At 49.9% G+C, this 14,898-nt stretch overlaps 2 protein-coding genes across 2 annotated transcripts; one reads left to right on the top strand and one right to left on the bottom strand.

The window, feature by feature from the left end:
• The first annotated feature begins 6,483 nt into the window (after positions 1 to 6,483).
• Positions 6,484 to 8,551, top strand: LOC100496561 (oocyte zinc finger protein XlCOF7.1). The gene is made up of 2 exons (XM_012954608.3): positions 6,484 to 6,517; positions 7,181 to 8,551. Exon 2 carries the CDS (start codon positions 7,258 to 7,260, stop codon positions 8,518 to 8,520), a length of 1,263 nt encoding a protein of 420 aa, XP_012810062.2. The 5' UTR covers positions 6,484 to 6,517; positions 7,181 to 7,257; the 3' UTR covers positions 8,521 to 8,551.
• A 3,097-nt stretch (positions 8,552 to 11,648) lies between these two features.
• On the bottom strand, positions 11,649 to 13,814 carry LOC101731350 (E3 ubiquitin-protein ligase TRIM39). The gene is made up of 2 exons (XM_004919922.4): positions 12,902 to 13,814; positions 11,649 to 12,595 (listed from the first exon to the last, which is right to left on the bottom strand). The coding sequence occupies exons 1-2, from the start codon at positions 13,779 to 13,781 to the stop codon at positions 11,901 to 11,903; spliced, it is 1,575 nt and encodes a 524-aa protein (XP_004919979.2). The 5' UTR covers positions 13,782 to 13,814; the 3' UTR covers positions 11,649 to 11,900.
• Positions 13,815 to 14,898: the final 1,084 nt, after the last annotated feature.

Raw genomic sequence — 14,898 nt, 5'->3', positions numbered from 1 at the left:
ACTGACTCTCCCACTGACACTCCCACAGACACTCCCACTGACTCTCCCACTGACACTCCCACTGACTCTCCCACTGACACTCCCACAGACACTCCCACAGACACTCCCACTGACTCTCCCACTGACTCTCCCACAGACACTCCCACTGACTCTCCCACTGACACTCCCACTGACTCTCCCACTGACACTCCCACAGACACTCCCACTGACACTCCCACAGACACTCCCACTGACACTCCCACTGACACTCCCACTGACACTCCCACTGACTCTCCCACAGACACTCCCACAGACACTCCCACTGACTCTCCCACTGACACTCCCACTGACACTCCCACTGACACTCCCACAGACACTCCCACAGACACTCCCACTGACACTCCCACTGACTCTCCCACTGACACTCCCACAGACACTCCCACTGACTCTCCCACTGACACTCCCACTGACACTCCCACAGACACTCCCACAGACACTCCCACTGACTCTCCCACTGACACTCCCACTGACACTCCCACAGACACTCCCACTGACTCTCCCACAGACACTCCCACTGACACTCCCACGGACTCTCCCACGGACTCTCCCCCGGACGCTCCCACGGACACTCCCACGGACACTCCCACTGACACTCCCACTGACTCTCCCACAGACACTCCCACTGACTCTCCCACTGACTCTCCCACTGACTCTCCCACTGACACTCCCACGAACACTCCCAGACACTCCCACTGACTCTCCCACTGACACTCCCACTGACTCTCCCACTGACACTCCCACGGACACTCCCACAGACACTCCCACTGACACTCCCACAGACTCTCCCCCGGACGCTCCCACGGACGCTCCCACGGACACTCCGACAGACACTCCCACTGACACTCCCACAGACACTCCCACTGACTCTCCCACTGACACTCCCACAGACACTCCCACTGACTCTCCCACTGACTCTCCCACGGACACTCCCACAGACACTCCCACTGACTCTCCCACTGACACTCCCACGGACACTCCCACTGACTCTCCCACTGACACTCCCACAGACACTCCCACTGACTCTCCCACTGACTCTCCCACGGACACTCCCACAGACACTCCCACTGACTCTCCCACTGACACTCCCACAGACACTCCCACTGACACTCCCACGGACTCTCCCACGGACACTCCCACTGACACTCCCACAGACACTCCCACTGACTCTCCCACTGACACTCCCACTGACACTCCCACAGACACTCCCACTGACACTCCCACAGACACTCCCACTGACTCTCCCACTGACACTCCCACAGACACTCCCACAGACACTCCCACTGACTCTCCCACTGACACTCCCACAGACTCTCCCACAGACACTCCCACTGACTCTCCCACTGACACTCCCACAGACTCTCCCCCAGACACTCCCGCTGACGCTCCTACAGACGCTCCCACAGACACTTCCACGGACACTCCCACGGACACTCCCACGGACACTCCCACTGACACTCCCACAGACACTCCCACTGACTCTCCCACTGACACTCCCACTGACTCTCCCACTGACACTCCCACTGACACTCCCACAGACACTCCCACTGACTCTCCCACTGACACTCCCACAGACACTCCCACTGACTCTCCCACTGACTCTCCCACTGACACTCCCACTGACTCTCCCACTGACTCTCCCACTGACACTCCCACAGACACTCCCACTGACTCTCCCACTGACTCTCCCACTGACACTCCCACAGACACTTCCACGGACACTCCCACGGACACTCCCACGGACACTCCCACTGACACTCCCACAGACACTCCCACTGACTCTCCCACTGACACTCCCACTGACTCTCCCACTGACACTCCCACTGACACTCCCACAGACACTCCCACTGACTCTCCCACTGACACTCCCACAGACACTCCCACTGACTCTCCCACTGACACTCCCACAGACTCTCCCACAGACACTCCCACTGACTCTCCCACTGACACTCCCACAGACTCTCCCCCAGACGCTCCCGCTGACGCTCCTACAGACGCTCCCACAGACACTTCCACGGACACTCCCACGGACACTCCCACGGACACTCCCACTGACACTCCCACAGACACTCCCACTGACTCTCCCACTGACACTCCCACTGACTCTCCCACTGACACTCCCACTGACACTCCCACAGACACTCCCACTGACTCTCCCACTGACACTCCCACAGACACTCCCACTGACTCTCCCACTGACTCTCCCACTGACTCTCCCACTGACACTCCCACTGACACTCCCACAGACACTCCCACTGACTCTCCCACTGACACTCCCACAGACACTCCCACTGACTCTCCCACTGACTCTCCCACTGACACTCCCACTGACACTCCCATAGATACTCCCACAGACACTCCCACTGACTCTCCCACAGACACTCCCAGCAGTGCTACAGTTGTGCTGCAGGTAAGTGCACAATAAGTGCCAGAGAGGGAACACTGCTGTTACTGGCGGGTCCCTGCATAGCTACTGTAACCCTTCAGCATGTGAACCTCCCAATGGGACATGTTATTGATTCACTTCTCAGCCCGTCAGTCTCCGCTTCCAATGCTAAGGGACTCCTGCTGCGCTAATATGGCCGCCCCCTCATAGAGGAACATGGGGGTCAGACAGAAGTATTTGCCCCATACATAGCATGCAAAGGCAAAAATGTTGTGTTTGCCGTCATATTATACACCTGTGGAAAAAGAATTGTATTGGTCCTGCACTAACCTCTGATGTTCAAACCCAGATTGGTAACTGCCCCCTGGGTATCTCCTCCTGGATGAACCGACGCCAGCTCAAACTTACCCTAAACCTGAGCCCATGGTCTTCCCGCCCAAACCTGGCCCCTCCTCCTTTCCCCATTACTATTGGTGGCATGACCATCAACCCTGTAAATTCTGCACGCTGCCTTGGGGGTATCTGTGACCAGTCCCTCCCCTTCTCTAACCATATTAATAACACTGCCAAAACCTGCCATTTTTTCCCCCGCAATATTGCCAAGATACGCCCCTTTCTTTCACAAGCAACAGCTAAAACACTAATCCATGCCCTTATCCTTTCCCCCTTATATTACTGCAATCTCCTACTAACCGGCCTCCCAGACTCCCACCTCTCTCCCCTGCAATCAATCTTAAACTCTGCTGCCAGGATCCTCCTGCTCTCTCCTAAGAGGGATCCTGCTCAGCCTCAATTAAGCTCACTAGCATGGCTGCCTGTCAAGCAAAGGAGCTTACAGAATCCTTATGCTGACATTCACAGCCCTTCACTCCTCTGCTCCTCACTACATTCCCTCACTGGTCTCCCTGCTCCTCACTACATTCCCTCACTGGTCTCCCTGCTCCTCACTACATTCCCTCACTGGTCTCCCTGCTCCTCACTACATTCCCTCACTGGTCTCCCTCCTCCTCACTGGTCTCCCTGCTCCTCACTACATTCCCTCACTGGTCTCCCTGCTCCTCACTACATTCCCTCACTGGTCTCCCTGCTCCTCACTACATTCCCTCACTGGTCTCCCTGCTCCTCACTACATTCCCTCACTGGTCTCCCTGCTCCTCACTACATTCCCTCACTGGTCTCCCTGCTCCTCACTACATTCCCTCACTGGTCTCCCTGCTCCTCACTACATTCCCTCACTGGTCTCCCTGCTCCTCACTACATTCCCTCACTGGTCTCCCTACATGTTCCTGGTCGTCTCCTCCGCTCCTCTCAGAGCCTCCGTCTCTTTACACCATCCACACCCACTGCGCTCTCTCGGCTTAACCCTTTGTATCTCGCTGCTCCTTCCCTCTGGAACTCTATCCCTGAATCCCTCTGTAGGGAAAACTCACCCACTCTCTTTAAGAAAAAGCTCAGCTGTTACCTTCTGGGGCACTAAAACATTATTTTGCCCAGTCCTGCGCTTAAGGGCAAATGCCCATACCTGGTGCACTCTTACCTTCCAGTTTGTGCCTGTATGTTACCCACCCACTCAGATTGTAAGCTCTACGGGGCAGGGACCTCCTTCCTACTGTGTCTCATACCACATGGCACTTATATATATATATACATATATGTATTTATTGTATTTATTTATTATATCACTTGTCCTCCCTGTGTGTAACTGTGTATTCTGTAAGACTGTACAGCGCTGCGTACCCTTGTGGCGCTTTATAAATAAAGTTATACATACACACATACATACATTTTGGGCTCAGGTGTGGAACCTGAGCTGATATTGGGTTGCCAGGATGGCTTGGTCCTTGGCAACCAGCAAGTGGGTTGAATGACAGGCTAAAATGTGAATTTGAAAGGCCACGTGATGGGCATGGGGCAGTGGGCGGGAACCTGGGCGGGGCTGTATTGAGAACATGGATTGGGACGAATCAAGGGAGAATTTGGGCAAAGTGAGAAGAAGAGGAGCGGGGGGGGGGGACAGTTAGGTACAAATGTACTAACACCGGCCTAGATCAGATTTGGGGGTTTAGATTCCCTTTAAATGAGAAGGGCTCTGTCTCAGAACTGTACTGGTAGGTGATCATTCAAAGTTATTTGAACAGGGGATTAAACTGGTTACCAGGGGATCCGGAGGCCAAATGATTACAGAATGGGATCCAATGGAGCAGCCGACTGTGTGAACAATGTACTGCTAAGAGCTGACAGTGTTATTATGATTGTGGGGAACTGGGACATACAGGGGTTCTATTGGGTGTATAACATGGACTACAGCTCCCACAATCCCCTGTGTGTGGCTGCAGGAAGTCATGTGACGTGTCCCAGCGGCTGGCCTTTGTCTATAGGGAGAGGCTGGGAAGGGGTAACCTGGAAGTGGTTGAATGCAGAATCTGGGAGTGCGGGGAATCCCCAGCTGAATGGGGGAGTAGGGAGGCCAGCCGTGGGGGAGAGGGGTGACTGATTCAGGGAGCCCAGATAACAAGCTAAGCTGGGGGGGTGCAGCAACTTCATAGTTACATTTTCTTTGTTTTCACGCTTGTAAAAATATTAGGGAACTTGCCCTCGGCCCCTAAATCCCTGTATCCCTCCCCTCTTCCCAACAATCCAATCATCCTATTCTGAGGCTCTGTCTTTGCTCTGCCCCCTCCCCTCTTGGCCAATGAATGAGCAAGCCCTGCCCCCCAGTGGACAGCTGAAGGCAGCAGAGCAATTCTTTCCCCTGTAAATGAGAGCTGGGCAGCAGGAGCAGGTCAGTAAGGGACGTAATCCCTCCCCATGAGTTTATATGGCAGGCTGTGGGCTTACAGGCTGCTTTGTGCCGTGTTGGTGGCACTGTATGTGCCACTCGGTGTCCCCACCTGCCCCCAGGCCGCTATCCTATCCGTCCCTTCAGTAGAAATAGTTCTCAATGCCAATTATAGATAAAGGGATGGGGGCAGCCCCTATGTGCATCCCATGAGCCTCTCTATCATTTCTATCCACATCAGAAAGCTAGGCAGACCTGATAGGGAACTTCAGATTTTTTTTTTCTATGTGAGGGCAAAGCTGTGATTGGCCACAAACATCCTGCGATTCTTCTAAACTACAACCGTTAGGACACGCCCACCCTTTATTTTTAACACTAACAGGGACCAGAGGGGGTCTAGGGGGATGTCCAATAAATATGTTTGTGCCCTACCCATTCTGCACCTGTAGCCAATAGGCAGTAATGCAGAAAGCACATGTAGTTCTACCAAAGGACTGGGCGGAACACCTGAGTTGCCTCTTAATCTGGCCATAAGTGCCCAGGCTTGGTTGCATGAGAATTAGGAGAATGGCCCCACGTAGAGATGCAAACTGTAGGGAGATTTAATGGGATTCTGTGGGTCCGGGCCCCTGTCATTCTTTTGGGGGATATTGCTGGGAATAATCCCCTATAGAAACGTGTAATTGCTTAATTCCCCTTCCAGGCCCCTCCCTCCCACAAGGAGCCAATGGGAATGTGGGAGGAAGCGAGTGACCCAGTGATGGGGAAGAAGGATAAAAATGAGGAGCGGAAGGAGAGAATCCTGAATCTCACACTGGAGATTATCTATCTGCTGACTGGAGAGGTGAGGGGGGCACTGTGAGTGGCACAGTGAGAAGAGACTGTCTGTCTGTACAAAGGGGGTCTCTCTGCTGCGTTACACACTCATCATTCTCTCTCCCTCTCAATACATAGGGCTACGTCATCCCTAAGAAGAAGAGCCCAACTGTGGGTTTGGGGGCCCTGCATGCCCCTGGCTCCGTCATACAGAAGGAAAATGACAAGAAGATCCTGGAACTCATCTCCAACATCATCCAGCTGCTGACTGGAGAGGTGGGTGCGGCCCCCCAATCCCCCCTTATTGTTTAGTAACAGTGTATGATAATCCCTTTCTCTGGCTGGGGGATGACTGTAACATTGTGTGTGCCAGGTTGCCATAAGGTGTGAGGATGTTTCCATCTATTTTTCCTTGGAGGAGTGGGAGTATATAAAAGAAAACAAGGCCCTTTACAGGGAAGGAATAAAGGAGGAGGAGCCCCAGCAGCTCCACCCACTGCGTGAGTAATTGGTGCACAAAGTTTTTTTTCTGAGATCTAGTGAAAACCTTGACTAAACTCTGCCTTGCTAAAGGTGGCTATACACGGACAGATTTAAGCTACCAATTTGGGCTCTTCAGTCTGAGTTGGCCCTTATCTGCCCGTGCATTGGGCACTTTGACGCAGGTCGGGCCAAGCTGGCTGGGTGGGCACCCAAGGCAACCTGACCAGCTTCCATGCCCAAGCGTGCACATGCGCATGTATAATGACAACCAGGGGGGCGGGATGCATTTTGGAGATGGGGATAGAAGGAAGAGGGACCGGACTAGGGGTGCAGAAGTGCTAAATGCCTAGTGCCCCCCACCACTGTGCCCTGGGCACGTGCCTCTTCTGCCTACCCCTAGTTCCAACCCTAGCTGACCAGTATCTGGCCGAAAATCAGCCTCTCTGCTCCCTGTGCCCTTTCACTGTGATTGCCCCACACTGGAACCTATATTTTTGGTTTGTTCAATGTTTCAAGCTGAGCCAGAACTAAACGCATTAGGGAGCCTAATAGGCAGTGTAGCCTTGGATAAAGGGGAAGATTTCTCACATGTCAAACAGTTGTTCACAGTATTTTGTTTTTTTTTCCGCATTACACAAGTTTCCCATCACAGTGACTTTCCGTGCTTGTATCTTTGCCAGATTGTGACAACGAAGCTTCGGATAATACTAATGCCAGTACTGTACCTGAATTGTCTTCTAATAACAAACCAAGCAAGATGGCAGCTGAAGGTGCAGTGATTTGTGGAGACAAAAGTACCACAAACCCTGACATTTCTCCACCTCAACAGCCCCCAGCAGAAAATGGTGTTAAATCAGGGCTGCCTGTAAGTAAAGGGGGGAGCCATCCAGAACGCAGCAGAAAGCCCCATACGGAACAGGTACAGGGAAGTGACCCCTCTAACCCTGTTATAATCTGCAGCATGGCAAACAGCACGGCACCTAAATATTTATCCAACACTCTCAAACCCAATCTGACTTCTCGTAAGAAACGAAGCCAATCAGAGTGCGGTATTAAAACACTTCCAGAACAGATACGAGCCACGGGCGCACCTACGTCTACCCCAGGACGCAGCCTGAACTCCGCATTTCCGCTGAATTATACTTCAAGGGCTATAAAAGAGGAACCGATTTCGTGGCAAGGCAGAAGCCATTCAGGTCGCAGCGTTAATCCTCTGGCAGAACAGATAGAGAAGGCAAACACATTTGCGCCCATCATGGGGTACAGCTTTAAGAACAGCTTGGCAGCTAATTATTACTTAAATGGGATTAAAGAGGAAGCGAGTTCAGGAGGAAGCCATTCGATTTGCAGTATTAACCCCCTTACAGAACAGATACAGAGAAATAAACTGGCAGCTCCCGTAATGGGATGCAGCCTAAACAACAGAGCGGCAGCGAACCAGTCCCACGGATACGGTAAAAAACTGGGTGCTAACGCCACGTGTTCCCCTCCTCTCAGCACGCCCCTGTTACAGGTGATGTACTGCTGCGCCGTATGCCACGCACGCTTCGCCAGCTACAAAGATCTGGTCAGCCATCTGATAACTCACACGGAGGAAAAGCCGATTTCCTGCTCAATCTGTGGGAAAAGCTTTAAGCGCCACGCAGAGTATATCCGCCATCAGAAAATTCACACGGGGGAGAAGCCGTTTATCTGCTCCGAGTGTGGCAAATGCTTCAAGCAGCGCTCGGAACTGAATCTGCACCGAAGGACACACACGGGAGAGAAGCCGTTCTCCTGTTCCGAGTGCGGGAAATGTTTTAAGCGGCGCTCGATCGTGGTGGAACATCAGAGGATTCACACGGGGGAGAAACCGTTCACTTGCTCGGAGTGCGGCAAATGTTTCACACAGCGCTCGCACCTTATTGTGCACCGAAGAACTCACACGGGGAAGAAGCCGTTCTCTTGTTCTGTGTGTGGGAAATGTTTTACGCGACACTCGCAACTCATTCTGCATCTCAGAACCCATACGGGAGAATAAAAGGAGAGTGAATGTGTCACATGTTATGTAAGCTCCTCCCCAGTCCTGTCGAAGTTCTGATGAATGTAGCAAGGCGGTCTCATTGCACCTGTAGTCCTAGTACATCCTCCTCCCGTGGCAAAGGATTCATGGGGTACCCCAACCCATTTAAAGATTAATCGGGGTAACACTGCGATGCTGTAAATAGTTACCATTCTGAACTTTGTAGGTCACAACTGCAACATTATATACTGGATAATATACCCATGTCTTTATGTTATGTCCCAGAAACCCTGTGTGTCTCCTAATATCCTGTCTGGTAACCAGGGGGTACGCACCATGTGATGCATAGGTGAGAGTCCTGGATAAAAGAAGCTGAATATTTATGATTATTATTATTATTAGTAGTAATATGAGTCTGTTATACAACCTGTTGGCTTGGGAGTTAGTGCTTTCCTGTACATCATGGGATTTGGAAATATTTAGCCAGCAGCACTCTCGTAGCACTGATACCATAACTCCCGCAGCCTCTGACAGCTTTTAGATGCCAGAGAATTCTCGGTGTTCAGTAATTGCTGAGATATTGCAGGTTGGAGATGTTTGTTTTATATAAGCATTAGTATGTCTAATGTAACCTAACCTGTAAGTCTAATATTGGAGATGAACTCTTTTTATTCCCAGTTACAGATAACCCCAAGTGTAATTAATAAGAATATGGGGGGTTCCAAACCCATGCAATGCGCCTCATCTCGCAGCTTCTCCAGCTGTCTGGGGTTGTTTGGAGTTGTGGTTCAGCAAGAGCAGGAGGGACGCTGCTGGAAAACGTTCCAACCACAACCTGCATAAAGGGGGAGCTTTATATGAAAGGACTGCGTGTCCCACAGTTACTATGAATAGCAAGTCCTGCTAGCGTGGGCACTTTCCTACAGGACTGGCTGTGTGCGCCATGGGACCTCTTGGCTCTTCTGTCTTTATTTTGCCCCAATCCTGTTACATTACTGTTCTTTTTAAAAGGGTTGTCCACCTTTGATCTAACGTTTAGTATGATGTCTAGAGAGTAAGACTTTGAGACAATTTGCAATTGGTCTTCATTTTTTATTATTTGCAGTTATTTAACTATTTCAGTTTTTGTTCAGCAGCTTTTCAGCTTGGAGTTTCAGAAGCTATTTGGTGGCTATGATCCAAATTACCTTAGCAACCAGGATTGTTTCAAATGAAAGACTGTTATATGAATAGGAGAGGGCCTGAATGGAAAAATAAGTAATAAAAAGTAACAATAACAAACTGGAGCCTCACAGAGCAATAGATTTTTGGCTCAGGGGTCAGTGACCCCCATTTGAAAGCTGCAAAGAGTTAGAAGAAGGCCGCAAATAATTAAAAAACTATAACAAATACATGATCAAGACCAATTGAAATGTTGCTTAGAATTGGCCTTTCTAACATACTAAATGTTAATTTAAAGGTGACCCCCCTCCCTTTAAAGAGGGAAGGCCTGCAGAGAAACGCTTACGTCTCTGGCATTAAGCATTAATTTGGCCTTATAGTGTAGCGATTTCCAGCCAAACTGGATGACTATTGGTCTGCGTGTTCTCAAATTAGCTCGACGTGATCAAGTTGATTTTCCCAGAGGATGGACCTAAATTGGGGGACACGTGGGGTTCTTCCCCCAGACGGAATATGCTGTTTACATATAGTGGGTAGAGTACCTGGTTTCATAGTAATACAGCTGGGACGTTGATACAGGGAAGGTACAGGTTACAGAGACAGGAATAGACAGAGGCTGGATATGGGTAATTACAGCAACCCCCCCCCCCCAGTAGTGCCGGGAGTGTAAGGGCTGCACATTTGTAATGAGTGTAACTGGGCCCATTATATTGCACGTTCCCCAGACTCCTCTCCCTTTGGATCCCATACACTGACCCCATACTGCATACGGAGGTTACCTACAGACCTTAGCTGGCCAAGCTTTGGGACAACACGCAAATCAAAATCATACAGTTGGGTCAAAAATGCCTAAAGGAATGTAAAGGAAAACTAACCCTTTAATGTTTCTCTCACTTTGTTTCAGCCTTGAGTTACATGGAAGGACATGTAGAGTCTCCTTGCCAAACATGTTATTTGGAATGTATCATTTAACTTTATTGCCTGTTTTATATGAGATAATAAATTAATATTAAGTGTCTTATTAACTATATATTCCGTTCTGCAGAGCCTCTGTGTGACACAGGAAACCCAAGCGACCCTAGATATACAGAATCCATCTCCAATCCATATCCAAACAGAATTTACACAGATTGTTCCTTTGTAATTTATATTTCAGTTTCCATTAATTTTATCTCTTTAGTTGTGTTTTAAAGATATAGGCAGTTTTAGACTGCTAAGGCCAGACTTTCATCTGCATATTTGGTTAAAGGAGACAAAAACCCCCAACCCTGTAGGCAATTATGAATAATATCCGGTGCTGGTTTCCCTTTGGACTAAACATTAACCCTATCTGTAACAATGGCCCCTTTATTGGAGCTCCCTATAGATCCTCTCAGGTCCCTGTCTGGGTTTCACATGAGGGGTGGGCGTGTCCTAACGGTCCCTGCCAGAAGCACAGTAGGAGGGGGAGAGCCAATCACAGCCCTGCACTCACACAGACAAAGACAGGCTTCTGATTACATTTAAGTTCAATGAGGACCCCTCGGACCTTCTCTGTTGCCAGACCTTATTTAAACTGGGGTTAGGAAGGATTGTTCTTAAAGGTGACATTTTGTGTGGAAAAGTAATATTGTGCCAATGAATTGTACTCATCTAAATATAGAAAAAAACGGGCTTTATAAAGTAGTATTTCAGGTTAATTCATTAAAAAATTTCTTCAAAACCCCCACTAGCCCCACCCATCCGTTCCACTTCCTGCTGCCTCCTTTCCCAGCCCAAAGTGAATCCAGCACCTTATATTATTCATATATTTATCCTATATGCCACCTTAAACACCTTTATTAGAGCTCCCCATTGATTCCCTCTGGTTGCAAGGGGGTCACATGCTCCCTGGTAGCACAGTATAATGCGAATAGCCAATCACAGCTCTGCCAGAAAGCAGTCAGTGGGAGGAGGAAAGGATGAATGAAAGTGTTTGAGAAAAAAGAATTCCATGAAAGCAGTAGAAAACTTTTGAAGGATCGTTGCTTTCATTTTTACAGCTGTATGATGCAGTGACCAATACTTGTTACCTTTAATAACATTGCCATAAAGTGTCAGAAGAACCCTGGCCAGGGGCCACACTTTATGTAGAACGACATTTCCCTAGAGTAGCACATTCCCTTTCCTTATGGCACCACGCATTTCAGCCCGCAGGTTCAGAAAATCGCTCCACGCTGTGTTTGGTCCGACAAATACACTCTCAGCCAATAGTTTCATTAGTTCCTTAGTTTCACCCAGGAATTGATGGACACATAGAATGAAGCGCACAGGGGCTCAGTGAAGGAGGCGGAGAAGGTGTGTAGGTGCCTGATTGGCTCACTCAGCTCATAGAAGGACAGGCGTCCGGCCTCGTAGTCCAGGAATATCCCAAACCTCTGACTGGATAACTTGCCGGGTAACATGGTCGCTGTTCGGTCGTGTCTTACTGAATATTCCCTATGATACATACTCAGGCTCCAGGACTTCGCATTACTCCCACTGACTGAACATTCTCCTTGTCTCTCTATGGTTGGATAGGCCACCCCGACCCTCCATCCTCCCGATGCACTTCCTTCCACCTCCCAGTAATGCTGCCCGGAGCAGAAACTCATAGAGCTTAAAACCTGCGAAAACATAAATCTCTGTGGGGTTTTGGGATAATGCTGATTTACTTGTGTCCAGGTTGCAGTTTTCCCATCCCCTGACACAGCCACATAATTCCCAGCTGTGTTTATATCGAGTTGCATTCCTGAAGCCTCTTGCCTACACAGCTTGCTATTGACTCTCAGGCTGTTTAGAAACCTATGTAGTCCTGCGCTTAACGTCCCTAAGATTAAACCCACATCCACATCCCCTACAGCAGGGACCTTTGTATCATCATTCTGTCTGCCCTCATTATCTGCCCCCTCAGTATCCCCTTCCTCTCTGCCCTCATTATCTGCCCCCTCAGTATCCCCTTCTACTCTGCCCTCATTATCTGCCCCCTCAGTATCCCCTTCCACTCTGCCCTCATTATCTGCCCCCTCAGTATCCCCTTCCACTCTGCCCTCATTATCTGCCCTCTCAGTATCCCCTTCCACTCTGCCCTCAGTATCTGCCCCCTCAGTATCCCCTTCCACTCTGCCCTCAGTATCTGCCCCCTCAGTATCCCCTTCCACTCTGCTCTCATTATCTGCCCCCTCAGTATCCCCTTCCACTCTGCCCCCAGTATCTGCCCCCTCAGATTCCCATTGTTCCTGTAGGACAGCGAGTGGATCTGCCATGTTGCACAGCTCCTCAATGTGCCGGATCTTCGGGGACATCTCGTCCTTCTTTATCTCCAGCTCCCGGATCAGATCCCAGACTTCGAGTGAAACCATAACTTTCTGCATGGAGAGCTGAATGTGAAGTTGTTCTTCTAGAAGACTGAGTCGTTCCCTGATGTCTCTAAAGAGAGCGTTAATCTGCTCTGTTACACCGGCTGCCTTTTCTTGCAATTCTTTCCTGCGCTCCTGCAGCCTCTGGATTTGCCCCTCAGTCTCCTCTCTCTCTGGGCTCAGTTTCTCCAGAACTTTCCTCAGTTTCTCTTTCTTCTTCTCAGAGGCCTCACTCAGTGGCTCCACCTTGTGGCCCCGGTGCTCCCCAGCCAGGCAGCAGGACACACAGATACAGGCTCCATCCTGGGGGCAGTAATACTTGAGTAGTTCTTTATGGGTGGAACATTTTCTGTTTTCAAAGGAAGCAGTGGGTTCAGTTAAGACGTGTTCCTCTGACTCGCTGTGTACCTTCAGATGCACGCCACACATGGAGGTCTCACACAGAAGACACGACTTGACCGCATGTACAGGGGAGATGACACAGTAGGTGCAGGGAATCCCAGTCTCCCCCGGCTCCAGTTCCGCTGAATGGAATCGCTCTGCTATGTTCCCCAGAGTCCGGTTCCTGGGCAGGGCCGGGCGCTTCTGGTACTCAGCTCGGCATTCTGGGCAGGAATAACCCCCAGACCCCCCCTGGGCATCCAGTGCCCTCCCAATGCAACCCTGGCAGAAGTTGTGCCCACAGGGCAGCATCACAGGCTGGGTGTAAATGTCCAGGCAGAGGGAGCAGTTCAGCTCTTCTCTCAGATCAGCAAACGCCATTCCGGAAAGCAGGAACAAGAAACGAAACTGAAAGCATTTTTACCTAATGAAGAAGGGTGGAGAAAAGTCTGCATTTTAACTCTTAAATTCTCTGATTTCGAGAAACTGCAAAATTCGCAAAATGACGAGAAATTCACTAAAAAGTCCTTATAACAGGAATGATCCAGGCCTTCAAACTTGTGCACAGGAGCTTGCCATCGTGGATTCTGTTAGTAGTGTCAGTGGCACTGCACATGCTCAGTGTGCTTAGGGCGGCTGGTAAGAAGCTAAGCTAAGGGGGTCGTAGCAAATAAGCTGACAAAGAGGTTTGCTTGCCAAATAAGCTGATGCTAGAGGGCAGATGATTAAATCCTCTGAGCTGCATACAATGTAATTACTAATTAGTCAGTCCCTAAACTCTAAAAAAAAAAACAGAGGGTTTAGCAGAGGGTTTCCTTCTAAAGGACTGTGTGGTCTCGGGCTGGAACCCCAAAACATATGTGCAGCTTTAGTTCTCCTTTATGCTAAGCATCTAAAACTTCTATTTTACCCCCTGGATTCATTTACAGAGACCAAATACAGTATGATTAGGGATGGGGCTCTCAACTGACAATGGGGAAAACGAGGTGGCGATAACTGTATCTGATCTGCAGCCCTATTCCCATCTCTACCAGCAAACCTGCTCCCATCCCAACAAACACCTGCAACCCTATCCCATTCCCGCTTGGTATCAACAAACCTGCCCCATTCCCGCTTGGTATCAACAAACCTGCCCCATTCCCGCTTGGTATCAACAAACCTGCCCCATTCCCACTTGGTATCAACTAACCTGCCCCATTCCCACTTGGTATCAACAAACCTGCCCCATTCCCACTTGGTATCAACAAACCTGCCCCATTCCCACTTGGTATCAACAAACCTGCCCCATTCTCACTTGGTATCAACAAACCTGCCCCAATTCCACTTGGTATCAACAAACCTGCCCCATTCCCACTTGGTATCAACAAACCTGCCCCAATTCCACTTGGTATCAACAAACCTGCCCCATTCCCGCTTGGTATCAACAAACCTGCCCCATTCCCACTTGGTATCAACAAACCTGCCCCAATTCCACTTGGTATCAACAAACCTGCCCCAA

Source organism: Xenopus tropicalis, chromosome 9 (genome assembly GCF_000004195.4).
Source record: "Xenopus tropicalis strain Nigerian chromosome 9, UCB_Xtro_10.0, whole genome shotgun sequence".
NCBI classification, from domain to species: domain Eukaryota; kingdom Metazoa; phylum Chordata; class Amphibia; order Anura; family Pipidae; genus Xenopus; species Xenopus tropicalis.
Note: the sequence above shows the minus strand (reverse complement) of the source record. Positions and strands in the feature narration are given on the sequence as shown.

Excerpts from the sequence above, each read along its gene's own strand:
- LOC100496561 (XM_012954608.3), top strand. The coding sequence starts at position 7,258 with ATGGCAGCTGAAGGTGCAGTGATTTGTGGAGACAAAAGTACCACAAAC.
- LOC101731350 (XM_004919922.4), bottom strand. The coding sequence starts at position 13,781 with ATGGCGTTTGCTGATCTGAGAGAAGAGCTGAACTGCTCCCTCTGCCTG. Across the intron at positions 12,596-12,901 it reads AGATCCACTCGCTGTCCTAC|AGGGCAGAGAGGAAGGGGAT; the intron begins AGGAACAATGGG and ends GGGCAGATAATG.